The sequence below is a fragment of the Ornithorhynchus anatinus genome, unplaced genomic scaffold (assembly GCF_004115215.2).
Source record: "Ornithorhynchus anatinus isolate Pmale09 unplaced genomic scaffold, mOrnAna1.pri.v4 scaffold_93_arrow_ctg1, whole genome shotgun sequence".
Taxonomy (NCBI): Eukaryota; Metazoa; Chordata; class Mammalia; order Monotremata; family Ornithorhynchidae; genus Ornithorhynchus; species Ornithorhynchus anatinus.
Genome location: NW_024396943.1, coordinates 376,808 through 404,589, shown reverse-complemented (window position 1 = coordinate 404,589; position 27,782 = coordinate 376,808). Strand labels below are relative to the sequence as shown.

The 27,782-nt window shown below is 49.5% G+C and overlaps 1 protein-coding gene across 3 annotated transcripts in view; it reads left to right on the top strand.

Moving 5' to 3' along the window:
* The window catches only part of AP3D1 (adaptor related protein complex 3 subunit delta 1), a 101,077-nt gene that overhangs the window by 23,385 nt on the left and 49,910 nt on the right, over positions 1-27,782 (top strand). For all 3 annotated transcript variants that reach the window (XM_029057339.2, XM_029057337.2, XM_029057336.2), the window contains exons 3-14: positions 298-378; positions 1,428-1,508; positions 5,220-5,327; positions 6,080-6,209; positions 6,873-7,012; positions 14,690-14,763; positions 16,490-16,539; positions 23,297-23,346; positions 24,478-24,526; positions 25,685-25,830; positions 27,158-27,306; positions 27,416-27,646. In XM_029057339.2, coding sequence (XP_028913172.1) covers positions 298-378; positions 1,428-1,508; positions 5,220-5,327; positions 6,080-6,209; positions 6,873-7,012; positions 14,690-14,763; positions 16,490-16,539; positions 23,297-23,346; positions 24,478-24,526; positions 25,685-25,830; positions 27,158-27,306; positions 27,416-27,646 — 1,289 coding nt within the window. The remainder of the gene's footprint in view (positions 1-297; positions 379-1,427; positions 1,509-5,219; positions 5,328-6,079; positions 6,210-6,872; positions 7,013-14,689; positions 14,764-16,489; positions 16,540-23,296; positions 23,347-24,477; positions 24,527-25,684; positions 25,831-27,157; positions 27,307-27,415; positions 27,647-27,782) is intronic.

Sequence of the window (27,782 nt, the reverse complement as noted above, 5' to 3'; positions counted from 1 at the left end):
GGTGGAAAGTTCAAGGTGTCGAAACACTTTAACGGGCAGATTGGTGGTTGGGGGGTGGTGAGGTGGGGTGCGGGGAGGAAAAGAAAGGGGAAGAAGCCTCATTCCCTGGCCCTTCTCCCTGCAGTATCGTAGGTTCACTGCTTTCCAAACAACACGAGCCTCTTAGGATTTGTCCAATCTTGAAATGGTAGGTCTCCACCCATTGTGGAGGCAGTTCAGGTTTTCTTCTTGCAATTTAGCGTCCAGAATTGTTGGGTGGAATTTGTAAAGTTTCCCTGTTTTGCTTCTTTTCTTCAGTTACAAATGTTGGGCTATGACATCAGCTGGGCCGCGTTCAATATTATCGAAGTTATGAGTGCTTCCAAGTTTACATTTAAGGTAAGATGCTAATGGTCTAGCGTTAACGATCCAAATTTTCACATTTTGGGTCATGTGAGTTCCTTTTCCGTGCCTGCCCAGGGTCTCGTGTGTCCCCCTCCCCCGCCGAGGCTCTGTTGCCTCTACCTGTCAGGAAGCGAGGACTTTCTGGAATGAGCTATAGGCCGAGTTTTTCAGCTCAGATGGTCAAAGTAGAGTGATTTAGTTGTCGTGGGCAGGGAACTTATCTACCAACTCTGTTTTATTTGACTCTCCCAAGCGCCTAGTCCAGTGCTCTGCACACAGTAAGCACTCAGTAAATACCATCGAGCGATTGATTTGGTTATTTCATGGGGGAAAATAACATGAATAGAAAAAAAATCAACAGTGCCAAGGTATATGGCCACCCAGCTCTGCCCCACCTCTCACCTCATCGGGATGGGGTTTGCAGCATCTTCTTGAATTCATTCATTCATTCAGTTGTATTTGTTAAGCACTTACTGCATGCAGAGCACTGTACTAAGCACTTGGGAAAGTACCATTCAACAATAAACAGTGACAATCCCTGCCCACCACGAGCTCAGAAACACCCAGTCCCCAGATATGGGGATTGGCTGAACTGGGGGAATGCACTGGGTGGGGAGCGGGCAAGTGTTACCGAAAGGAGCGGCCCATCCGAGAAGTGATTGTACCGTGGCGTTCTTTTGGGCCTGCCTTGACGGCCCAAGGCTGACTGTGGAAGGGCCCCGGGGTGAATGGCCAGGGGGCATAGTCTCAGTAGAGAATTTTCAGGTCAGTTGAAGTTTGAAACCTTTTAAAGGAGAGGAATGCCAGAGCAAAGGTCTGTCACCTGACTTGGGAGCCGTATTTAATTCCAAGGCCCATTTTCCCTTTCTTCAATAAGGGAAACTGTTCTTTGAGACCAGCCCTGCTCACCGCCCAAAGGTCATGTGACTCTCAAGTGGGGGGTCCTGTCGTCAGAACGCCCACGGCAGGCACCGCCGGTAAGGCCTCCAGAAAGCCAGAACTCTGGTCGTGACGCTAACGCATCTGTTTTTCTAATCAAACAGAGGATTGGTTATCTTGCTGCTTCTCAGTGCTTTCACGAAGGGACTGATGTGATTATGCTGACTACCAATCAGATTCGAAAGGTAAATATGGCACTTTAAGTTAAACGGCCTGGATCCCCTCTGTTCCTTTGGCGTCTTTGTTGCAAGCCCCCAGTTGGTACCAACCAGGACCGTCCTGGACCCCGGGGGAGCCTCAGTGACATGTAGTAGAGTTCAAACCACACCACTGATCTTGTGGAAACTTGGGGAAAAAACTTATGGAAAGTGTTTTAACACTAAGTTTTAACAGCGTGCAAGGGAGTCACACACACACACACACACACACACACACACACACACACACACACACCGAGAAGCAGCGTGGCTCAGTGGAGAGAGCACGGGCTGGGGAGTCAGAGGTCGTGGGTTCTAATCCCAGCTTTGCCACTTGTCAGCTGTGTGACTTTGGCCAAGTCAGTTAACTTCTCTGTGCTTCAGTTACCTCACCTGGAAAATGGGGATGAAGAGGGTGAGCCCCATGTGGGACAACCTGATTACCTTGTATCCCCCGTAGCGCTTAGAACAGTGCTTGGCACATAGTAAGCGCTTAACAGATGCCATTATTATTTTACACATGCTCACTCACCCCACTCCACCGAGGGTCCACTACCAGTCTGTGGGCAAAAGAGCCTGTTTTGCCAATGCTGCTTCTTTGTGCTTTCAAGTGCTGCTCTCAGAGTGCTTCCTTCTTGCTTCTCTGCATGCTTTTGCTCCTCTGTGCTACCTTCAGGTGGCCCCTTGTGATCCAAAGGGGCTGCCTTTTATCTGCCTTAGGCGGCCTAGCTGGTCTGCATGGTAGTCATTGATCGGTCCAGGCCCGTTACTGGGTAGAACAGGGAGAGAAAGCCCCGCCTCCCTCCACGCTCCGCCCCCATGGGCCCACAGTCACCTGCCTCAAATAGAGGGGGCCTCAGTGCCTCGCGGGTCTCTTCCTTGTTGTTGTTGTTCACGGGATCACAAATGCTCACTAAAAAGGCAGCTTGCTGTGGGCTCACCAGAGTCTTTCCTCAAGGATCGGTTTGCTCCGGTCACCAGAAGGGATTCTAGCGGAACTCTCAGGATTTTGGACCTGGTCACCTTCCCGATCGTCCTTCACCTGAACCCCCGCCCCCTCCAGGGGTATTGGGAGCATCTCCCAGATGAGCACGGTGGGGACGGTAATTGGGAAGTCTGGCTCGAGCATTGGGCATTTCTGAACGGGTCCTCGACCTCCCCTCCCTGGGATTTTCCTGGGCAAGCTCTCCTGCTTTGCCCACTATCTGGGTGGTTTGAGTGTAGTGACTGATGTATTGGAATTGGAGGTTGGGGTGGGGACAGGGAGAGAGGAGGAGCAACAGCAACACTTATTGAGCGCCTACTTGGTGCTGTGCCCCTTATTAGGCATGCCTGAGGCGCTCACATCCACTTCAAAAAAGAAACGGTCAGATCTGAATCATAACATTCAACGGCAAAACAGAACCTCTTTGGTTTCCACACAGAAATCCTTATAAGCACAGACCCTCTAAATTTAGGATAACCCCGTCTGCTTCCTGTGACTTGTCCACTGCGTGACCTTGGGCGAGTCAGTTCACTTCTCTGTGCCTCAGTTCCCTCATCTGTAAAATGGAAATAAGACTTGTAAGTCCCACATGGGACATGGACTGTGTCCAACCCGATTAGCTTGTCTCTACCCCATTGCTTAGTACAGTGCCTGGCACGCAGAGAAGCAGCGTGGCTCAGTGGAAAGAGCACGGGCTTTGGAGTCAGGGCTCATGAGTTCGAATCCCAGCTCTGCCACTTGTCGGCTGTGTGACTGTGGGCGAGTCACTTAACTTCTCTGTGCCTCAGTTCCCTCATCTGTAAAATGGGGATTAAGACTGTGAGCCCCACGTGGGACAACCTGATTCCCCCGTGTCTACCCCAGCGCTTAGAACAGTGCTTGGCACATAGTAAGCGCTTAACAAATACCAACATTATTATTATTATTAACTTAATTAAAAACCATTTAAAAAAGTGCTGCATGGATGGTTCATTGGGAATGTCTGTCTAGGATGGCAGCCATCAGTCCCCCACTTCCTCCTTTCATCCCCGTGTGGGTGCGCGTGTGTGTGTGTGTGTATGAGAGAGAGAGCGACAGACGGAGGGGGAGAGAGAGTGTGAGCGCACGAGTGAGTGAGAGCACTGGGTCAGGTGGCCTTGGGTCAGATGGGGGATAGTGTTTCTCAGGCTCTGAAGGCTTCCATCCGCTACCGCCAGTTCTTCCCCCCTTTCTTTTTGCCCTTCGAAGCAGGACTGTGGCTTGGTGAAGAGGCACGAGTGCCATGATACCCCACAGCCAGGGCATCTTCAGTACTTTCCAAGAGGAAGGAAGCACTGCTGCCTCTCCTGTGTGGTTTCCAAGTGGTTACCACTAGACTGTAAGCTCCTTGAGGGCAAGGATCATGTATTGTATTGGACTATGTTATAGTCCTCTAGACTGTAAGCTCATTATGGGCGGGGAACGTGTCCCCCAGCGCTGTTCTGTTGTACTCTCCCAAGCGTTTAGTCCGGTGCTCTGCAGACAGTAAACACTCAATAAATTGGATTGGTTGATCGATTGACTCTGCCAAGCACCCAGTCCGGCATTCTCCACCCAGTAAATGCTCCGTAAGTACCATCGAGAATGGACCTAGCCAGGCCCCAAAACCCAGACACCTGTGGGGATGAGCCAGGAAACCACATGAAGTAATCCTCTTAGCAAGCCTCCGAGCAAGCAGTTCTTGATGATCAACCCGAAAGTGGGATTTTCCCAGGAGGGCACTCATGCGGGGGCACCTTTGTGCCCAGTTCTGTGCAGATTGGCTGGTCTACTGGGCTCCATTTTTCCCAACTCGTTTGGGTTTTTTGTTGTTTGGTTTTTGGTTTTTTTAGCCCAGACAGATCCTCCCAGTGTGGGATGCCTTTGGAGGAAGAACTCATTCATTCATTCATTCATTCATTCAATAGTATTGAGTACTTACTATGTGCAGAGCACTGTACTAAGCGCTTGGAATGTACAATTCGGCAACAGACAGAGACAGTCTCTGCCCAATGACGGGCTCACAGTCTAGTCGGGGGAGACAGACAAAAACAAGACAACATAATCACGATAAATAGAATCAAGGGGATGTACACCTCATTAACAAAATAAATAGGCTAACAAAAATATATACAAATATACAAACTCGAACCCTCAGAGTTATGCCACTGGAGTGTGGCTTTAGTAGCGCTTAGTCCACTGCTCTTCTGCACACACGCAGTAAGCGCTCAATAAATACCATAGATTGATTCCTGGAGTCCAGAGCCAAGAGCTGCACTGGGGACTCGAGGCCGGGGCCTCGTGAGTCTTTGTTGCCTTGGCCTCACTGACACCTTTGGTGGCAGTCCATTCTGGGTGTGTATGTGCAAGTAATAATTATTATGGTATTTGTTAAGCGCTTACTGTGTACCAGGCACTGTACTAAGCGCTGGGGAGGACATAAGCAAATAGGGTTGGACGCAGTCCCTGTCCCGTATGGGGCTCCCAGTCTCCATCCCCATTTTCCACATGAGGTAATTGAGGCCCGGAGAAGTGAGGTGACTTGCCCAAGGTCACACAGCAGACAAGTGGCGGAGCTGGGATTAGAACCCACGACCTTCTGAATCCCAGGCCCTCTCCACCACGCCATGCCGCTTTTCCAGTCATTTTGAGTTCCTGGAAATAACTGTGGCAGTAGTGTTGGATGTATTTTAACCATATTTTCCCTTCCTTTCCAGGATCTGAGTAGCCCTAACCAGTATGATACTGGCGTCGCATTGACTGGTTTGTCCTGTTTTGTCACCCCGGATCTTGCCAGAGATTTGGCCAATGACATCATGACCTTGGTGAGCTCTTTGCCTGAGAAAAGGGAGTTTTCTTGTTTTGGGTTGAAAAAACCATTTGATGTGTCTGTAATGATTTTTTTTTTAAGCTTCTGTTCATGAAATACTCCCCAGGATAATTTTTTTTTTGGTTTTGGACATTTATCCTTCCACACTTTGGCCAGATCAAAACTTGCTTTTCAGTAACGCTGCTCCTGGGAATCAAGATTCAGCTCTTTTTCCAGTCTATTAAATCATGTCTCCCTCCAAGTTCTGGGTTATTATGAGGTCGTCCAAAAGATTTTGGTGTCAATACAGGAGAAACTTGGCTTCGGTATCTGTCTCCCTCGCTGTTGACTTAGCTGTCCGCTTGGATCACTGTCAGGCATCCCGAGGTACCTTGGAGGAATCTACGTAGCCCCCGGCCTTATTTACGTGGTGGTGTCCTTGCTACTCTAGGGCCCCTGGGTGTGTATTCAAATGGGGGAATGCAGAGCCTGAAGCTGAAGCCTTGAGTGGGCCCATGCTTTGGGGCTGTTTTTTTGGTCCTGTTTGAGGACTGACTCTGCTGTTGGGGCCGTGAGTCCAGTTGGGTTGAAATCAGTGGACTGGTGTTTGGGTCTTGAGCTCTTAGCAAGTGGTGAGAGCACTAAAGCAGTAAGCTGCGGGCAGACCCTCCCATAGGTGACCCCAGATGTAGATGGTGGAAGATGTAGGGGCTTCATCGTGATGTCAGCAAAGGTGATTGAACTTCCACCGATGGTTTTTATTAACAGATGTCTCACACGAAGCCTTATATCAGAAAGAAGGCAGTGTTGATCATGTACAAAGTGTTTTTGAAGTATCCAGAGTCACTGCGCCCTGCATTCCCTCGCCTTAAAGAGAAACTGGAGGATCCTGATCCTGGTTTGTTGTTTTTCATTGGTATTTGGGGCGGGAATGGGCCCTCTGCTTCACGTTCATGGCAGGTTGAACCAAGTCGCTTGCGGCAGAGTAATGAGGCGGTAGAGTCTAATGACTTTTCCGAGAAATTGCAGGCCACCGGTTTTGCACTGCATTTGATCGGAAGGTTAAGTGGCAGGGTGCCCCAGAGAGCCAGTTCCTGGCTTTGCCCAGTTCTCTCTCTCCCTTCTTCACCAAGACATTCATTTACCCATGTTGGCCCTCTGTGTTGCTTTTTAAATTTCTGTTCCTCCTCTCTGCCCTTCCCCCTCCCTTTTTCTAAAAAATCACAGTCCATTCTGGTAACCTGAACATAGCTGAAATCACTCCCTATGGCTAATGGTTCTGACATTTAATACATGACAGGCCAGAAGTGGATTAAAGAGTTCAGCTGCTCGGGGACTTTGGGTTTCAAAAGAGACGTTCATAACCCCCAAAGTCACTTGGACTTAGGGAGCAATGTCAACCAAGATGGAGGAGGAGACACTGGGAAGGGAAACCATGGATGGAAGTCATTTCCACGTAATGAAGTCGGGTGGAAATGACATTGTCCCGAGTGTAAACATTTAATACATGGTTCGAGTCAGAAAACCTGTCCTCTGACTTGGACTTCTTCTTATTTCACAGGTGTCCAGTCTGCTGCTGTGAACGTTATTTGTGAGCTGGCCAGGCGCAATCCCAAAAATTACCTTTCGCTTGCTCCGCTCTTTTTTAAGTTGATGACTTCTTCAACCAATAATTGGGTTCTCATAAAAATTATAAAATTGGCAAGTATTATTCAGGTGTTACTTTGCAATGTGGTGAGCAAAAATCTTGGATTGCGTATATTTTCTGGTAAAACGTGGCTTAGTGGAAAGAGCTCGGGTATGGGAGTCAAGATAATCCTGGATCTGCTGGTTGCCTCCTCTGTGACAGTGGGCATAACTTCACTTTTCTGGGTCTCACTTCCCTCGTCTGCATAATGGGGATTCAATACCTCTTCTCCCTCCTACGTAGACTGTGATCCTCCTGTGGGACCTGATAATCATATCTCTAGCCCAGCGTTTGGCGCATAGTAAGCGCATAACAAATACCACAATTAATGCAATTGATTAATTTCAGGTTAATGGTATTTACTGAGCGCTAACTGTGTGCAGAGCACTGTATTAAGCACTTGAAAAAATACAATAAGCGTTAAGTGGCAGTCAGTGTATCTTGACAACTTTGACTACAGAGGGGTCCGTCTTCCCCACTTCAAACTCTTGGGCCTGTGACCTCCTCCCCATTCCAAGCACTCCATTGATTCCCTTCCCTCTAGGCAGGGCTGCCCACCGGAACTGCAGAAAATACTTTGTTGTCCTGAAACGAACAGCATCACCTCTGTAAATGAGGGGCGTAGCGGGGGCAAAAGTTAGGGGCGAGAGTCCGTCTCGAACGGTGAGAGTGGATGCCAAGGAAGGCAACCATTCTAACATTCGGGTGCCGCTCGCTGTTGGAGGTAGAATGCTGGTTTGTATGCGCCCGGTGCCCTTACTTTGGCCCCTCGACCTCTCTTCTTGACATCCCCCCACCCCGCTCTCACTCCACTAAGATTGCACTCTCCAAGGTGACTCTCTCTCTCTTTTTTTTTTTAAATGATGGCTATTTAGGTGCTTACTGTGTGCCAGATGCTGGGGTACTAAGCGCTGGGCTAGCTACAAGCTAATCAGGTTGGACACAGGCTCTCGCTCTTAATCCCCATTTCACAGATGAAGTAACTGAGGCCCAGAGAAATGAAGTGATTTGCCCAAGGTTACACAACAGACAGAGGACAGAACTGGGATTAGAACGCAGGTCCTTCCGACTCCAGTCCTGGGCTCTACCCACTAGGCCTCACCGTTTCTCATGACTTCCTTCTAGCCTTATCTATCAGGCAGTGTATGCAGAGCTCTGTATTGGGCGCTTGGGAGAGTCCAGTACAACGGAGCTGGGTAGACACAATCCCTGCCCTCAAGGAGTTTACAATCTAGCGCCGAAGTCAGATGTTAACATAAATCTCAGATGGGGAAATGGATGGACGGAAGTGCCGTGGGGGCAGTGCAGTGACAAGAGATGACGAGATCAAGCGTGTGTCCAAGTTGGTGAGTGGATGAGGCGGGATGGAGCAGGAGGTCAGTGGAGTTGAACGGGAGGCAACGGGCAGGTTGTCGGGAACATCCACAAGGATGTTTGGCCCTGAGGATCACCGTAGGGGACGGAGAACGAGAGGAGGAAGGTGAAAGAGGCATCGAAATGGTCAAGCAAGTTGGTGGTGCGGCCTGGGAGGCGATAGACGATGGTGACGATTAGCAGTTGGAGAGGGAGTTAAGAACGGACGATGTGGGCATCGAAGGAGGAGAAAGAGAAGGTGTAGGAGAGTCGGGGGGGTACATTGAGAAAACTGCATCGGGGAATGAGAAGAAAGTCGACTCTTTTTCCCTTTTTCCAGTGAGTCTTGGAGAGTGGGAGATGAGGCCCCTTTTGTTAGAGAGTGGCTTGAGAGACGGCATCATCTGGGGAAGCCAGTGGTGGTGAGGAGGCCTAGCAACGAGCCTGAGACCTTGCATTCAGTCCTTTGCCAAATCCTGTCTTTCTTTCCCCTGCAAATTTTCTATCGCCGTCCCTTCCTTGCCCCACAAATTGTCACCACTCTGGCCTAAGCTCTGGTCTCGCCATGGCTAGACTAGTGCATCAGTCTCCATGTCTCTTCTCCCCATCCACCCACCCACCAACGTTTTCATACTCCACAGTGCCGCCGCACAGATTGTCTTCCTGAAGCATCACCTGGCCTACATCTCTCCTGTCCTCCGAACCCTCCACTGGCTCCTTGCATCTGGTCTCATGAAACAGAAACTCCACACAGTTGGCCCCAAGTCTCTCGGTCATCTGGCCCCTCCTGACCTAACTGCTCTCTCAAACTGTTACTCCCTACTTCATTCTCCTCATTCCACCACAGCCAACGTTCTAACAGGGCCTCACTTGCGACTTTCCCACCTCCACCCCATCACTCAGTTTACTCTGGTTTGGAACTCCCCCCGGTCCCACGTCAGCCAGACCACAGCTCTCCCCGTGTTTGGAGCCCTCCTGAAGTCCCTCGCTTCTCCCAGTGAGCTTTCCTCGACTATATAGGGATGTGGTTTGTATGCCCTTTTCTTTCCCTTCCCCCAGCCGAATTGCCAGGGAGGGTCGAGAACCTACCAAGCGAGGATCGGTGTAGCTCGTGGGATCTTTGTAGCTGCAGTGACGTCCCCTTGCCGTCCCATGCTGATGAGATGCCATCTCCTTTTTAGCAGTCAGAAGGTGGAGCTGTCGTTTACAGTTTGCCGTGTAGCCCTTCCACTGAGCAAGAGTGGAACCTGCTGTTAAGCATTATGTGGTCTGTGGGGTTTGAGGGTTTGTTTTTCCATTTTCTTCCCGCTGATCTCAACTGTTATACTCTCCCAGAGGCTCAAGACAGGGCTCTTCACATAGTAAGTGCTCAATAAATAATAAAATAATAATAATTAGACAGTTATTATTATGGTATTTGTTAAGTGGTTAATATGTGCCAACAACTGTTATAAGCACTGTGGTAGATACAAGGTAATCAGGTTGGACACAGTCCGTGTCCCACATGGGGCACACGGGCTTAATCCCTATGTTACAGATGAGGAAACTGAGGCAGAGAAGTGAAGTGACTTGCCCAAGGTCACACAGCAGAGATGCGGTGGAGCTGGGATTAGAACCCACATCCTCTGACTTCCAAGCCCATGTTCTTGCCCCTAGGCCATGCTGCTTCTCTAGCATTGATTGATTGATTGGAGCCATGAAGTTCCCCATGGTGGTTCTTGTCAGGTATTGGCATGCTGCAAATGGGTTGATCCAAGTCTGAGTCGAATTTCCGACTCCGAGATTCTTCATCTTGTGGGCCCCAGGTGCTGGTGCTCGTGGGGTCTTCGTTATAGAGTCAGCCACGGGGTCATCAGTGGTCGGTTGGCTCCGTCTGGGGCCCGAGACCCAAGACTCTTGACTCTCATTGCAGACGGAATGGCTGGAAGTTGACATTATGAATGGAAGAAGGTATCCAGGGTCAGGAAAGGAGAAGGAGGGGTTGGAGGGGTAAGGCAGGGTGGCAGAGGGAAGGGTTTTTGGGCCACAGTGGTTATATTAATGGATTCTCTTGCCCCAATTGAGTACGTGTTCTGTGACCACACCCTTAAGTCACGTTAGTGTGGCAAGGCCAACCATTTCTGGGACAGGTTTCCTTTGCTTTCCGCAAGGGACCCCTGCGGCCCCGACTTGGGGTGAGGTGGGGGGATGGGAGGGCGAGCCGATAAAGCTGTTGCCTCCCCAGGGGGACTGAGGAGGCTTTCACCTGGGTTGTTTGGCGGGTAAGGGCCAAACTCCTCTTCCCGGTGGCTTGTCCCCTGGTGGCTCTGGGGTGGCTGGGCCTGCTCCCCCTATGCCCAGCAGCCAGCTTTGGGAAGTGAAAGGCTGTGGTCAGCCGGGTCCGCCTGAGGTGACTGGATGCAGTCAAGTGGAGCGCTCTGATCTGGTGGACGATGCTTTGGAGTCTTGATGCTAATGGGGTTTATTGACCACTCTCGGTGTGCCAAGCACCATGCTGGGCCCTGGAGTAGATACGAGGTAATTGGATCAGTTGTGGTCCCTGACCTACTTGGGGCCCACAGTCTAGAGGGGGAAAGGGGATTTTTCTCCTCATTTTATAGGTAAGGAAATTGAGGCACAGAGAAGTAGTCCCTAATGACCCGGCTACCCACTTTATTGAGAATTTAAATTGATCAGGTGTGATCTTCCTAAAATTTCTCCTGCTCTTCTCTAGTACCTACCTCCCCACTGCCCCTTCTTCAGTTCTCTCATCCAGCCAAGCAGTATCTCTAGAGGAGATCTCCTGCCTTCTCCCAAAATCCACCCCTTCCATATGCATATCCGTTCTTATTTCTCGTTATATCCCGGCTAGACTACTGTGTCAGCCTTCTCTCTGACCTCCCTTCCTCCTCTCTCGCCCCGCTCCGGTCTATTCTTCATTCTGCTGCCCGGCTCACCTTCCTGCAGAAACGATCTGGGCATGTCACTCCCCTTCTTAAACAACTCCAGTGGTTGCCTGTCGACCTCCGCTCCAAACAAAAACTCCTCACTCTAGGCTTCAAGGCTCTCCATCACCTTGCCCCTTCCTACCTCTCCTCCCTTCTCTCTTTCTACCGCCCACCCCGCACGCTCCGCTCCTCTGCCGCCCACCTCCTCACCGTCCCTCAGTCTCGCCTATTCCGCCGTCGACCCCCGGGTCACGTCCTCCCGCGGTCCTGGAACGCCCTCCCTCCTCACCTCCGCCAAACTGATTCTCTTTCCCTCTTCAAAACCTTACTTAAAAATCACCTCCTCCAAGAGGCGTTCCCAGACTGAGCTCCTCTTCCCCCTCTACTCCCTCTGCCATCCCCCCTTCACCTCTTCGCAGCTAAAGCCTCATTTTCCCCTTTTCCCTCTGCTCCTCCACCTCTCCCTTCCCATCCCCACAGCACTGTACTCGTCCGCTCAACTGTATATATTTTCGTTACCCTATTTATTTTGTTAATGAATTGTACATCGCCTTGATTCTATTTAGTTGCCATTGTTTTTACGAGATGTTCTTCCCCTTGACGCTGTTTAGTGCCATTGTTCTTGTCTGTCCGTCTCCCCCGATTAGACTGTAAGCCCGTCAAACGGCAGGGACTGTCTCTATCTGTTGCCGACTTGTTCATCCCAAGCGCTTAGTACAGTGCTCTGCACATAGTAAGCGCTCAATAAATAAATATTATAAATTCCTTCACACCTTATCGAAACACTTGCCCCCTTCCTTCTTCCCTCCATAACTGCCATCTTCAACTGTTCTCTCTCCAGTGGCTTCTTCCCCACTGCTTTCAAGCACGCTTATGTCTCCTCTTGACTCCTCAGCTCCCTCCAGTTATTACCCCGTCTCCCTCATACCATTCCTCTCCAAACTCCTTGAGCAAGTTGTCTACACCCTCTGTCTCAAGTTCCTTTCCTCCATTTCTGTCCTTGACCCCCCTCCAATCTGGTTTCCATCCCCTTCACTCCACAGAAACCGCCCTCTGAAAGGTCACAGACGGTCTTCTTCTTTCCAAATTCACCGGCCTCTACTCCATCCTAATCCTCCACCTCTCAGCTGCCTTCGATATTGTCGACCATCCCCTTCTCTTGGAAACGTCTTCCAGACCTCAGCTAAACTGACACCGTCCGTTCCTGGTTCTCCTCCTAGCTCTCTGGCTGCTCATTCTCAGACTCTGTCATGGGCTCCTCCTCTGCCTTCCACCCCTACCTGTGGGTGTCCCTCAAGATTCAGTTCTGGGTCCCCCGCTGTTCTCCATCTACACCCACTCCCTTGGAGAACTCATTCGCTCCCATGGCTTCAACTACCACCTCTATGCGGATGATATCCAAATCTACATCTCCAGCCCCGATCTCTCTCCCTCTCTGCAGTCTCCCATTGCCTCCTGTATCCAAGACATCGCAACTTGGATGTCCTCCTGTCACCTCAAACTTAACATATCTTTATCTTCCCACCCAAATCCTGCCCCCCTCCGATTTGCCCGTCACTGGAGATGGCACCACCATCCTTCCCGATTCACAAGCCTGTGACCTTGATGATATCCTTGACTCCTGTCTCTCGCTTAATCCACACGTTCAATCTATCACTAAATCTGTCGGTTCAGCTGTCACAGCATGGCTAAAATCCACCCTTTCCTCCCCATCCAAACTGCTATCACGTGACTCCAAACACTTATTCTATCTTGCTTTGATTACCGTACCAGCCTCCTTGCTGACCTCCCTGCCTCCTCTCTCTCTCCACTCTGGTCCGTACACTCTGCTGCCCGGATCATTTATTTAAAAAACATTCAGGCCATATTTCCCCACTCCTTAAGAATCTCCATTGGTTTTTAGCATCAAATAGAAACTCCTCACCATTGACTTTAAAGCACTTAATCACCTTGCCCCCTCTTAGCTCACCTCACTGCTCTCCTACAACAACCCACCCAGCCCGCACACTTTGCTCCTCTAATGCCAACTTACTCGATGTACCTCGATCTCATCTGTCTTGCTGCCGACCTCACCCAGGTCCACAGAAGTGAAGTGACTTGCGCAAGGTCACACAGTAGACAAGTGGCAGAGCCGGGATTAGAACCCAGGTCCTTCTGACACCAAAACCTGTGCGCTATCCACTGGGCCACACGGCTTCTTGTTCAGCTGAATTTTCATACTCTACTATTTTACCTATCTGAGGAGGTGCCGTCCTTTTATTGCTCCTTCTTATTTTCTGCATTTTGTGGTTTCTGCCTCCATTCATTCATGCATTCAGTCGTATTTATTAAGCTCTATATTTATTAAGCTCTTACTGTGTGCAGAGCACTTTACTAAGCGCTTGGGAAAGTACAGTACAACAATAAACAGTGACATTCCCTGCCCACAACGAGCCCACAGTCCAGAGAGGGGGAGACGGACATCAATACAAATAAATAAAAATACAGATATATACGTAAGTGCTGTGGGGCTGGGTGGAGGGGAAGGGGAGATCAAAGGGAGCAAGTCAGGGCGACGCAGAAGAGAGTGGGAGATGAGGAAAAGTGGGGCTTAGCCTGGGAAGGCCTCTTGGAGGAGATGCACCTTCAGTAAGGCTTTGAAGGGAGGAGTGAGTAATTGTCTCCACCACGGGCCTCCTCCCCAGCCCCCGACTTATGTTTTTATTACCCTATTTATTTTGTTAAGGTGTACGTCCCCTTGATTCTTTTTATCGTGATTGTTGTCTTGCTTTTGTTTGTCTGTCTCCCCCAATTAAACTGTGAGCCCGTAATTGGGCAGAGATTGTCTCTATCTGTTGCCAAATTGTCCATTCCAAGCACTTAGAACAGTGCTCTGTGCATAGTAAGCGCTCAATAAATACTGTTGAATGAATGAAAGGTCCTTGAAAGCAGCGTGGCTTAGTGGAAAGAGCACGGACTTGGGAGTCAGTGGACATGGGTTCTAAACCTGGCTCTGCCACTTGTCTGCTGTGTAACCTTGGGCAAATTCACTTCACCTCTGTGGACCTCAGTTACCTTATCTGTAAAATATTATTATTATTATTATTGTTATATTTAATATTATTATTATTATTAAAATGGGGACTAAGACTGTGAACCCTATGTGGGACAACCTGATTACCTTGTATCTATCCCAGTGCTTAGAACAGTGCTTGGCACATAGTGCTTAACAAATACCATAATTATTATTATTGAAGGCAGGGATCATGTCTACTCATTCTACGGTACTCCTCCCAAGGGCTTCTGATACCCAGTAGGTGCTCAGTAGATATGATTGCGAGATTTTCTTTGCCTTTTCAAAGTACTGTAAAGAAATGTCTTCTGCAGTCCATGTAAGTTAATGATTGACGATTTCTCCTTTTTTCCAACTAGTTTGGTGCTCTTACCCCATTAGAACCAAGACTGGGAAAGAAACTGATTGAGCCTCTTACTAATCTTATCCATAGGTAAGTTTGGAGAGAGAGAATCCCATTTTATTTACTTCTTCATTCTAAGGAAGGTTGAAATGCTGAGACGAGAGTGAACCTGTTAGGTTGAACACAGAATCTAGGTCTTGTGCACTTTTTCAGATTAGAGCTTTGTTCATACTTAGGTTGATGCTTTCACATTCCCTGAAATTCTGTTTTTCACACATTGGGAAGACCGTGAAGGGGTGGACTGGTCTCCCTGACTTTTGGTTGCAATTGTGTGCTAAGAAAAGGTTGTCACACAGGAATCAGGGGCAAGAGAGATGAGTTAGAGTTTAGACTGAAGGGATTGTGTTTTGCCTGAAATCGGTGGTGGACTAAGGGACCTTCCCCTCCCTGGGTAGAATAGATTTTTCTGGACATAGCCCTGCTCCCCCCCCCCCCCCCCCCCCGGCCCCAGAACCATGCCCTAAAAATCCTCCTGTCCTGGATGTTGCCGGGCTTGGGTTTTGGTCATTTCAACCATCCTTGCTCCCCTCCCTTAGTCTTAGGATGTGATCTCCTTGAGGGCCTGGGACTGTGTCCAGTTGTTACCTGTGCATTTTCCCCCCAGCCGCAGGAGGACAAGGAAGGGGAAAGCATTCAGAGGGGTGAGGGGAGGAAGAACAGCTAAATCTCAGTGCAGAATACTTGCAAAAAGACCTCAAAGGATCTGAAGCCTGTAGGAGTAGTAGTAATAATAATAATAATGATATTTAAGTGCTTACCATCTTTCAGGCATTATAATAAGCGTTGGAGGGGAATACAAGCAAATCAGGTTGGACACAATCCCTGTCCCACATTGGGCTCACAGTCTTAATACCCATTTTACAGCTGAGGTAACTGAGGCCTAGAGAAGTGAAGTGACTTGCCCAAGGTTACACAGCAGACAAGTGGCAGAACTGGGATTAGAACCCATGACCTTCCAACTCCTGGGCCTGTTCTCCCTCCACTAGGCCACCCTGCTTCTCTGAACTTATGAACACAGGCAAAGGGCAGATGGGAGGGAGCGTGAAATAAGAGTTAAGGGCTATTACCCCTTACCTACTTGGGACTAAAGAGTTCCTTATTTAAAAATACAGGGAAGCAGGGTGACCTAGTGGAAAGAGCCCGGGCGTGGGATTCAGAAGGACCTAGATTCTCATCCTGGCTCTGCCACTTGTCTGCTGTGATCCTGGCCGAGTCTCTTTACTTCCTTCTCTGGGCCTCAGTTACCTCATCTGTAAGATGGGGAGGTGAGACCATGAGCCCCATGTCGGGCAGGGACTGTGTCCAACCTGATTTACTTAGTACAGTGCCTGGCACATAGTAAGTGCTTAACAAATACCACTGTTCGTATTATAGAAATCAGCCGTGGCAGCTGACACACACATACACACACATATACTCTCTCTCTCTCTCCCCCCCCCCCCCCCCCCCCGCTCCTCACAGGATTTACACTGTCATACATGGCTGCAAAACAGTCAAAGGAAAATGATTGCTGTTGTGTTGAGAATCTTGTTAGGCCTTTGGAGTCTGAGTCTCCCAATTGCAGTGGGATCTACTGTGTTGGATGGAGATGGGCGGCCGAGCCGGCCCGGACTCTGGGAATGAACGTTAGGAGATGGGGGCTGGTGGCGGGGCTGCCAGGGTTCTGGCCCCATCCGTTCCGTCCTTTGTGTACAATGCGAGGCCCTGCAGGCCTTTTCATCAAACATTTGGTAATCTTTCACATTTTGCCTTTCAGCACTTCTGCCATGTCTCTTCTCTACGAATGCGTGAACACCGTGATAGCAGGTGGGAATTAAAATTTCTAATCTAGCCAAAAGTATCATGAATGAAATTCTCGAAGTTTCTTCTCCCCACATGTCCCGTGCCCCCAGGTGGTGACAAATAATAATGTTGGTATTTGTTAAGTGCTTACTATGTGCAGGGCACTGTTCTAAGAGCTGGGGTAGATACAGGGTAATCAGGTTGTCCTACGTGAGGCTCACAGTCTTCATCCCCATTTTACAGATGAGGTAACTGAGGAACAGAAAAGTTAAGTGACTTGCCTTCGGTCACACAGCTGACAAGTGGCAGAGCCGGGATTCGAACCCATGCCCTCTGTCTCCCAAGCCCCTGCTCTTTCCCCTGAGCCACACTGCTTCCCTAATGAGACTGCTAAGACAAATGAGACTGCTCACCGTTGATGTGGCAACTTTGGGCAGGGACTGTCTCTGTTTGTCGTTGTGGCGTACTCTCCCAAGTGCTGAGTATAGTGCTCTGCACCCAGTAAGAGCTCAATAAATACAACCGGATGAATGAATGAACTTTCATAGGAAGGAGTCCTTCTCACGAGGAGTTTTAGCCTTGCAGTAGCATAAGGCCACAAACCCATTGGTCTCTTTCCACCCGGTGGGTCTGTGGGTACCCGGACAGTGGCGGGGGCTCATTCCTGACTTTCGCTTCTCTCTGAGGTGGGACTGCTCCCACGTGCTCGGCAGATAGGGAGCGGGGGGGTTTGCTCCAGGAGGCCCGTGGACCTGTGGCTGTAATGAACGTTAGGGGCGTCCCACCAGAGTCCGGCCCTGAAACCTGGCTGCGAGGGCCCTGTCCCTCCATCCCCCTTTCCCTTCCTAAGCAGAGCCACTGGGTTTTGAACTGAAGACCTTCCCCTTTTCCCCGCCTTCCGACACCTCCACATGCCAGATGACAGTAAAAATGGATGATTTTCATCGGGGCCCGGCTCAGCCCTTCCTAGAGAAATCTGGGTCACAATCTGTTCCACCCAGACTGTTTGGAAGACCGCAGCACAGCTGTTTCTGTGGCCACCACTGTGGACACCAATCCACTTTAGGACCACGGAACAAGTCCCCTGACTGTCTAGGTTGGCCGAGCACTGGGGTCGAGGAGGGATAATCAGATTGCACGCAGTCCCCGGACCATTTGGGACAGTTGTAAAGCATTTTATGTTTGTCTCCCCCGTTAGCATGTAAGCTCCTGATGGGCAGGGAAGTATCACTTGATTATTCCGTACTTTCCAAGCGCCTAACACAGTGCTCTGCCTCAGACGATCACTCAGTACATGCTGCTACTCTGCTTCTACTTTTACGGGGCTCTCAGTTGAAGAAAGATTATACTTGCCAAAACGGTTATTATTACTATTATTATTGTAATAACAGTAATAGTAATGATAGTAATAGCAGTAATATTATTACCATCATTGTGCTATTACTGGTTGTAATAATAGTCTTTATTAAACACTCACAAGGTGACTAGCACAATCCTGAACTCTGAGGTAGATATGAGATAATCAGGTAGGGCACGGTCCCACATGAGGCTCAGAGTCTAAGTAGAAGCAGCGTGGCCTAAGTGGATAGAGCCCGGGCCTGGGAGTCAAAAGGACCTGGGTTCTAATCGTGGCTCTGCCACTTGTCTGCTGCGTGACCACTCCCTCCTACTTAGACAGTGAGCCTTATGTGGGATAGGGACCGTGTCCATCCTAATTAACTCATATCTATCCCAGCACTTAGAACAGTGCTTGGCACATTGTAAGTGCTTCACAAGTATCATATTTTTTTTTTTTAAAGTAGGAAGGAGGAGGATTTAATATCTATTTTGCAGATGAGGTAGTTGAGGCACAGAGAAGTTAAGTGGCTCAGTGGAAAGAGCACGGGCTTGGGAGTTGGAGGTCATGGGTTTGAATACCGGCTCTGCCACTTGGCAGCTGTGTGACTGTGGGCAAGTCACTTAACTTCTCTGTGCCTCAGTTCCCTCATCTGTAAAATGGGGATAAAGACTGTGAGCCTCATGTGGGACAACCTGATTACAACCCCACACGCTCCGCTCCTCTGCCGCCCACCTCCTCACCGTCCCTCGGTCTCTCCTATCCCGCCGTCGACCCCTGGGCCACGTCCTCACGCGGTCCCGGAATGTCCTCCCTCCTCACCTCCGACAATCTAATTCTCTTCCCCTCTTCAGATCCCTACTTAAAGCTCATCTCCTCCAAGAGGCCTTCCCGGACTGAGCTCCCCCCTTTTACCCTCTGCTCCCTCTAACCACCCCCCCACCTCTCCACAGCTTAACCCTCTTCTCCCCCCTTTCCCTCTCCTCCTCCCCCTCTCCCATCCCACCCCCTCAGCACTGTACTCGCCTGCTCAACTGTATATATCTTCATCACCCTATTTATTTTGTTTAATGAGATGTACATCACCCTGATTCTATTTGCCATTGTTTTTATGAGGTGTTCCTCCCCTTGACTCTGTTGCCATCGTTCTTGTCTGCTTGTCTCCACCAATTAGACTGTAAGCCCGTCAGAGGGCAGGGACTGTCTCTATCTGGTGCTGATTTGTACATTCCAAGCGCTTAGTACAGTGCTCTGCACATAGTAAGCGCTCAATAAATATAGTTGAATGAATGAATGAATGAATGAACAGTGTTCTGCACATAGTAAGTGCTTGACAAACACCAACATTATTAAGTGACTTGCCCAAGCTCACCCAGCAGGTCTCCTGATTCCTGGTCCCATCCTCTTTCCATACCATCTCCTCAGCATTGCATGCCGAAAGCCATTTGGGAGGGGGATCACTTTCTGATAATGAGGGACTCTTTCTACAGAACAGTGGGTTTTTTTGTCGTCGTTTTTTCCCTCCCAAATCTATCCCCCCACCCTCCGCCAAAGTATTTCCTTATTCATGGCAAAGCCTTGTTTTCTAGCACATAAATCTCTTCCTCGGTTTGCTTACAGGGATGTCGTGGTTGGGACTGAATGCTCTGGGGGCCTGGGGCTATTCCCAAGGATGCTTTGGTTTTGGACTTGGGGGGGGGGGGTGGCCTGGATGTGGCAGTTTTGTCTTATCAGGCCCCGATAACTTGATTTACTTTGTGCTAGTCTATTTTGTTGTTGTATAACCGAGCCAAAGATCTATTTCCCAAGAAGCTCAGAGACAGCTTTGCTGCATCCCTAGGGTTGTCGGTCTGTCATTCGTATTTATTGAGCTCTTACTGTATGTAGAGCACTGTATTAAGTGCTTGGGAATGTACTGCATAACAATAAACAGACACATTCCCAGCCCACAAGGAGTTTACAGTCTAGAAGGGGAGACAGACATCAGTATAAATAAATTACGGATATGTACGCAAGTGCCGTGCGGCGGGAGGGGGGATGAGAAAAGGGAGCTATGTGCCAAGCAGTGTTCTAAATGCTAGGGTGGATACAAATTAATCAGGTTGGGCACAGTCCCTGTTCCACATGGGGCTCACACTCTTAATCCCCATTTTACAGACGAGGTAACTGAGTCCCAGAGGAGTGAAGTGACTTACCCAAGGTCACACAGCAGACATGTGGCAGAGTTGGGATTAGAACCCAGGTCCTTCTGATTCCCAGGCCCGTGCTATATTCACTAAGCCATGCTGCTTCCAATCTCGTACCACTAACCCACAGCCCTGAATCACCAGCTCAATCCACCTCCTTTGCTCTTGTTCACAAGCCATAGAGTGCTGCTGATGAAAATCTAGATATCAGGTCAACTTCATCCACTTCAGGTTTGTTCTTGCATACTTTAACTCGGCCCAGCAAAATTATTTCTCCACCCTTATTGACCCCCATGCCCATCGCCCTTGCCAGTTGTTCCAGACATTGAACTCCCTCCTCAGGCTCCCTGTCCCCCCGCCACTCCCATCCCTTGCCCCCAGTGACCTGGCCACCTACTCTGTTAAGAAAATTGACACTCTCGGGCATGAGCTCCCTAAAATCTCCTCAGCCCCTCCTCAGTCCCTCCCCCATCCTGCCCCCTTTTCAACTCTCCTTTCTTTCCCAGTAGTATCTCTAGAGAAGATCTCCTGCCTCCTCTCAAAATCCACCCGCTCTGCCTGAGCATCCAACCCCATTCTTTCGCACCTGGATTTCTGCATCAGCCTCCTCGCTGACCGCCCACCTTCTCTCTCTCCCCATTCCGATCCATGCTTCACTCTGATGCCCGGTTCATTTTTCTACAAAAACAATCAGGACGTCACCCCCCTCCTCAAAAAACTCCAGTGGTTGCCCATCCACCTCTGTATCAGAATCTCCTTGCCATTGGCTTTAAAGCGCTCCATCACCTTGCTCCCTCCTACCTCACCTCGCTTTTCTCCTTCTACAACCCAGCCCACACATTTCGCTCCTCTAGTGCTAACCCTCTCATTGTGCCTTGATCTCACCTGTCTCGCCTCTGGCCCCTGGCCCATGTCCTGCCTCTGGCCTGTGTCGCCCTTCCTCCTCATATCCGACAGACAATACTCCTCACCTCCCTCCCTTCAAACCCTTATCGAAGGCACATCTCCTCCAAGAGGCCTTCGCAGGCTAAGCCCCACTTTTCCTTATCTCCCACTCCCTTCTGCATTGCCCTGACTTGTTCCCTTTGTCCTCCCCCACCCCCCAGCCCCACAGCACTTATATACATATTTGTAATCTTATTTATATGTGTCTCCCCCACTCCAGACTATAAGCTCATCGTGGGCAGGGAATGTCACTGTTTATTGTTGTATTATCCTTTCCCAAGTGCTTAGTATAGTGCTCTGTACACAGTAAGCGCTCAATAAATATGATTGAATGAATGAACCTTATTGAAACACTTGCCCCCTCCCTTCTTCCCTCCCTAACTGCCATCTTCAACTGTTCGCTCTCCAATGGCTTCTTCTCCACTACTTTCAAGCACACTTATGTCTCCCCTATCCTAAAAATAAAACCCTCCCTTGATCCCACGACTCCCTCTAGTTAGCACCCCATCTCCCTCTTACCATTCCTCTCAAAACTCCTTGAGCGAGTTGTCTACACCCACTGTCTCAAGTTCCTCTCCTCCAATCCTCTCTGTGGCCCCCTGCAACCTGGCTTCCATCCCTTTCAGTCCACAGAAACCACCCTCTCAGAAGTCACCAATGACCTCCTTCTAGCCAAATCCAGTGACTTTTACTCCATCCTAATCCTCCTTGATCTCTCAGCTGCCTTTGACACTGTCAACTGCTCCCTTCTGGAAATATTGTCCAACCTCTGCTTCACTGACACTGTCCTCTCTTGGTTCTCCTCCCGTCTCTCTGGCCACTCATTCTCTGTCGCTTTCTCGGGCTCCTCCTCTGCCTCACACCCCCTAACTATGGGTGTCCCTCATGGCTTAGTTCCGGGTCCCCTTCTATTCTCCATCTGCACCCTTGGAGAACTCATTCGTTCCCATGGCTTCACTTACCACCTTCGTACGGATGATTCCCAAATCTACATCTCCAGCCCTGATCTCTCTCTCTCTGCAGTCTCGCATTTCCTCTTGCCTTCAAGACATCTCCTCTTGGATGTCCTCCTGTCACCTCAAATTTAACATATCCTAAACAGAACTCCTCACCTTCCCACCTAAACCCTGTTCTTACCCCCGTCGCTCTAGGCGGCACCACCATCCTTCCTGTTCCTCAAACCTGTAACCTCAGCTTTATCCTTGGCTCCCCTTACCCCTCCCCCCCCCCCCCCCAATTCTCTTTCATTCAACCCACATATTCAATCCATAACTAAATTCTGTTTGTTCGCTCTTCACATCACTAAAATCTGCCCTTTCCTCTCCATCCAAACTGTTACCACCTTTAATCCAATCACTTATCCTATCCTGCCTTGATTACTGGATCATCCTCCTTGCTGACCTCTCAGCTTTCTGTCTCTCCCCACTCTGGTCCATATTTCAGTCTGCTTCCCATATCTTTCTACAAAACGTGGATCAGCCTCCTTGCTGACCTCCCAACCTTCTGTCTCTCCCCACTCCAGTCCATATTTCAGTCTGCTTCCCATATCATCTTTCTACAAAATGCTCAGGCCATGTTTCCCTACTCCTCGGGATACAACAGTGGGTGCCCATCCAACTTCGCGTCAAACAGAAACTCCTCACCATTGGCCTTAAAGCACTCAATCACCTTGCCCTCTACCTCTCCTCGCTACTCACCTACTGCAGCCCAGCCCGCACACTTCACTCCTCTAATGCTAACCTTCTCACTGTGCATCGATCCTGCCTACCTCGCTGCCCACCTCTTGCCCACATCCTACCTCTGGCGTGGAACCCCCTCCTTCATATCTGGCAGACAACAATTACTGTTTCTTTCTTTTTTTTTTTCTTTTTTCCTCCCCCCCCCCCCCCTTATTGAAGGCATGCTTCCTCCAGGAGGCCTTCCCTGGCTAAGCAAGCCCTCTTTTCCTTTTCTTCAACTCCCTTCTGCATTGCCCTGACTTGCTCCTTTTATTCACCACCCTCCGCCCCAGCCCCACAGCACTGGTGTACATCTCTGAAATTTATTTCTGTTGGTGTCTGTTTCCCCATCTAGACTGTAAGCTGATTGTGGGCAAGGAATGTGTCTGTTATATCATTTTATTGTACTCTCCCAGGTGCTTAGTCCAGTGCTCTGCACACAGTAGTCGCTAATAAATACATTTGACAGTATCCTAGGGTTTTGCAGTATATCCCTGGGTTGGGTCACAGACTTATTTCAAAGGATGCTGGCTTTTGTTTTTATGTTTAGTTTAATTCAAGGGAAAAGCAAACTAATTTTCAATTACTTGTTTCAGTTTTGATCTCTCTCTCCTCTGGAATGCCCAATCACAGTGCCAGCATTCAGGTATGGTGACCTTCAAGCTTCTGGCTCTTTTTGTTCTTGTTGCTGTTGTTGAAACGCATGGCTACGAAGAGTGGGGGCTGTGAAATGTTAATGGGATCTGTGGGAACTGTTTCTGATATGGGTTAAACTGAGGCTCTTCATGCACACCTTGAGACCCAAGAGCCTAGTTCAGTGTTCTGTACACAATCCATGCTCGGTAAATACCATTCTTTGAACTTCGTGATTCACGGTGGGAGAGGGGAACCTGGCCCTAGAAAAATCGGTTCATCGTACTGGTACTTGGTTGAACCGAGGACTCCAGGAAGGCTATACCAACTTCAGGTGCTTAGCCTCCTTACCCTGAGGATCCCTTGCATACATTGCAAGAGAAGCAGTGTGGCTTAGTGGAAAGGGCACGGCTTGGGAGTCAGAGGTTATGAGTTCTAATTCCGGCTCTGCCATTTGTCAACTGTATGACTTTGACCAAATCACTTTACTTCTCAGTGCCTCAGTTACCTCATCAGTAAAGTGGGCATTAAGACTGTGAGCCCCACGAGCGACCTTGTATCTACCCCAGTGCTTAGAACAGTGCTTGGCACATAGTAAGCGCTTAACAAGTACCATCATTATTATTGATTCATGGATTGATTGACCTGGATTATCTGTCTAGCAGAACTCCCTGATATCTAGTGTGGTGAGAGAGGCCCTCCCAAGCCAATCCCCTCCTGCCTCTTCTCTCTCATTTGCCAGTCCCCTTCTTTAGTAACTTAGTCCCTGGACCAAGGCCCTGGAGGAAGGGCTCCCGTGTTCTCCCTCGGCCTTCGATTGTGTCGGACAGGGATTGGGTCTGACCTGCCCCAGTGTTCAGGTGTCAGGAAGAGTAGTCTTGTCCCTGGCTGACCGCCCCCAGCCCCTATTGGGCCTGGAGTCCCCATCCTTTAGGCATGATGGGACTGTGCTGCATGAGCATCTGCCGGGCAGCCTGTTAAAGGCAGTGACATGTCCAACCGTATGCTTGTCAGGAGCAGTGTCAGCTGGTCATGAACTGAAACAAGTGAATGATTTCAGAACTTCTAGAAGAAGCAACTTTAAAGTGTGGTTGAGCTGTACAGTTTGGAAGCTGTTGGCAGTCATTGAACTTTTTCTTTTCAGCTGTGTGTTCAGAAATTAAGGATCTTAATAGAGGACTCTGATCAGAACTGTAAGTTTTAACCTTTTTTTTTCTTTTGGAAGTGTGTGTTTGTGACGGATACTTTCAAACATGGACTTTCTGTGTCCTACCCGAGTTTGATAGGATCAAATGATGAATGGATTTTTAAAATGGATTCCCAAATTGAGGCTGAGGAGGCCTGGAGGCGATCTAAATGTTCTTGTCTCTGAGTGGTCAATCCCGTAGGAGGAGATGCAGAACACAGTCTGTTAGGACCGAAAAGTAAAGCGAGGTGTGGAGAGCAAATCGAATTCAGAGCAATTAGCAAAGTCACTGTGATTTCTTTTAAGCACGTTTTGTTTGAGTGAGTGATTTCCGTTTTGTAGAATCCTGGAATCAGGAATGGCCTCGTTCCGCCCGCTGCCGGGACGCAGCCAGCCTTTTGGTGGCTAGCTCTCAGGAGAGCCATGGTGGAGCTGGAGAAGGGCCAGAGAAGGGCAAGTGAGATGGTCTGGGGAAGTGTAGCATGGAGAAGCTTCCTTATGAGGAGAGATCGAAAGCGTTGCTGGCGGACGGTTGGACAGACCGCCTGACTGTCCAGTCTGGAGCGGGGTTGCGTTGAAGTGTCCCAAATCTTGAAGTTTGGGGACAGGCTGGGTCCAGGACTGACCCCAAGTCCCATGGCACCGGGAACTACTTTTCCACCCAGTGAGTGGTAAATGTGCAACGTTCCGTTATCTCAAGACGTTGAACAGGCTGGGCATCTCATAGGGCCCAAGAAGGGCTTACACCGATGGATCGATGAGGAGCCCATCTACCTTAACGAAGGGCAGGCTTAGGGATGTACAGGGCAAAGGGCAGATGGGCCATCTAAATCATTAGGGAGGAGAGCAAACCTCACATGGTTTCTGGCAGCCACCCTGTTGGCAAGTATTGGGCTGGTACTCTGTAGGCCCATTTGTTTCCCTCACTTTCATGTTTGCGTGCGCTGCTTATTCCTTTGTGAAATCTGTTCTGCTGAAGAATTCCACTGACTAGTAAACAGACTAAAATATAAAGGCTTGGGAGAATTAACAATTGACACACACCACCCCCAGGCTGAACGGTTCTTCAGAATTTAGGCTAGCATTCTGCATGGTTCACTAGCTTACTTGAGTGTTACGACTAGTTGTTTTTGGAAACGAGCTCATCTTTAATTCTTTTCCATAGTGAAGTACTTGGGATTGCTAGCAATGTCCAAGATCCTGAAAACTCACCCCAAGTCAGTTCAGTCCCACAAGGATCTCATTCTGCAGTGTCTGGATGACAAAGATGAATCTATACGGCTTCGAGCTTTAGATCTTTTATACGGAATGGTACGTATGTATGTATGTCACTTGTTCCCCCGATTAGACTGTAAGCCCGTCAAACGGCAGGGACTGTCTCTATCTGTTGCCGACTTGTTCATCCCAAGCGCTTAGTACAGTGCTCTGCACATAGTAAGCGCTCAATAAATACTATTGAATGAATGAATGAATGAACTTGGCCTTCTATGCCGTGTCTCTGTCATCGCAGTAGTCCGCTAACACAGCACGGGGCGATGACGCGGTTTCGGCTTACTCTGCCCACTCCTGGGAAGGCTCTTTCTCTCTCTGTGGCCCTGTAGTTAGTGCTTTTGAGGCGTCAGTTCCACTTCTGACTCCAGGAGATGAAGAACGTTGGGGACTGTCTGTCGGCCATTTTACGGACCGCATGACAGCATCATTGAGAATGCCACCTAAGTCCTTTAGCAGCTCCAGGGGTCCCATTTAACAGCCTCCTCATTTCAAGGCACATTGCCTTAAATGCCACTACTCTGGAATGCAAGACTCCCTTCATTGGGGGTGATGAACCAGCCCATTGCCAAGAGAAAACTGTGGGAGCTGATTACTAGCCACAGTGCATTCAGTGCGCCCATTGGTTCCCAAGGTCAGGGGCCAAAGTCAGCCCTGCCCCTGTCCCTTAGGAAGAGCACCATTCAGGTGGCAACTCGACTCATGCTCTTATGGAGGAGATTTGGGTTTTCTCGTCGAAGCCTCTCAGCGCCTGAGATGCACCTGAGGTGTGGTGATCAGAAGGAGCAGACCGTCAGCCCCGTGTCCATTCCGGCCCCTCTGACTGGCAGTTTTCTGGGGACACAGCAGAACTGGGGAGACGACTGATGTATAGGCAGCCGTCCTTGGTTGAAGTTGGAGCGAAATCGGCCATCACCCCTTGTCCCCGATCTCTCGCCTGCCACTTTTCATACGCGCACGTCGGGTGCACACACGCAAGCAGGGCAAGGACACCTTCGGATCCAGGCAGGCTTCCGCTCAGACCTCTCTCCAGCCGGCTCTCGGTACCTTTCTGTTGGTCGCCGAGGCTGCCCGCTGCCCCCAGAGGAACTCCTGGTTCCTGCTAATTTTAACTGGGCAGATCCAGCCTAAAGTGCCGTGAACTTCTTCCATATCGTCCCAAGCACCTTGTGGGACTAGCTGAGATGACTGGAGGCTTGAATTTTCTTGCCCCCATTTCATTCAAAACTTCCCCCACCTCCCAGGAGGCGGAACGTTTTTAGCTCGCTGTTTTCAGTAACATTCCTTTCGTCGAGCTCCCCCCGCGTGAGACCTGAGGCGGCTAACAGAGGTGGCCCGGCCATTTATTGGTTTTCCTACTTTAAAATAGGTGTCAAAGAAGAACCTGATGGAGATTGTGAAAAAGCTGATGGTCCACGTGGACAAAGCTGAAGGGACAACATACCGCGATGAGCTCCTGACGAAAATCATAGATATATGTAGCCAGTCCAACTACCAGTACATCACCAACTTTGAATGGTCAGGTGGTTTTGTTCATATTGAAAAGCGAATGGTTCCAGGTGGGGAGTCTGGGAGGGCCCAAGGGGCAGGTCATTTCATCGTCGGCGATCCTCTACCTTTTCTATAGGTACATAAGCATTCTGGTGGAGCTGACCCGGCTAGAAGGAACGCGGCACGGCCACCTGATTGCAGCTCAGATGCTGGATGTCGCGATCCGAGTTAAGGCTATTCGTAAATTCGCTGTTTCCCAGATGGCTATGCTTCTAGACAACGCTCACTTGATAGCCAGCAACACCCAGCGAAATGGAATCTGCGAGGTGCTTTATGCTGCAGCTTGGATCTGTGGAGAATTCTCTGAGTAAGTGCGGGGAAAAAAAAAAAATCAACTGACTGCCTTGTTTGAGTGAAGTCCATGGGCTTTTACCAGATTGAGGCCAGTCGGGGCTGATGGCCCCTCTGTCTCCCGCCCATCACAAGAACTTGGGCTGGGCCTG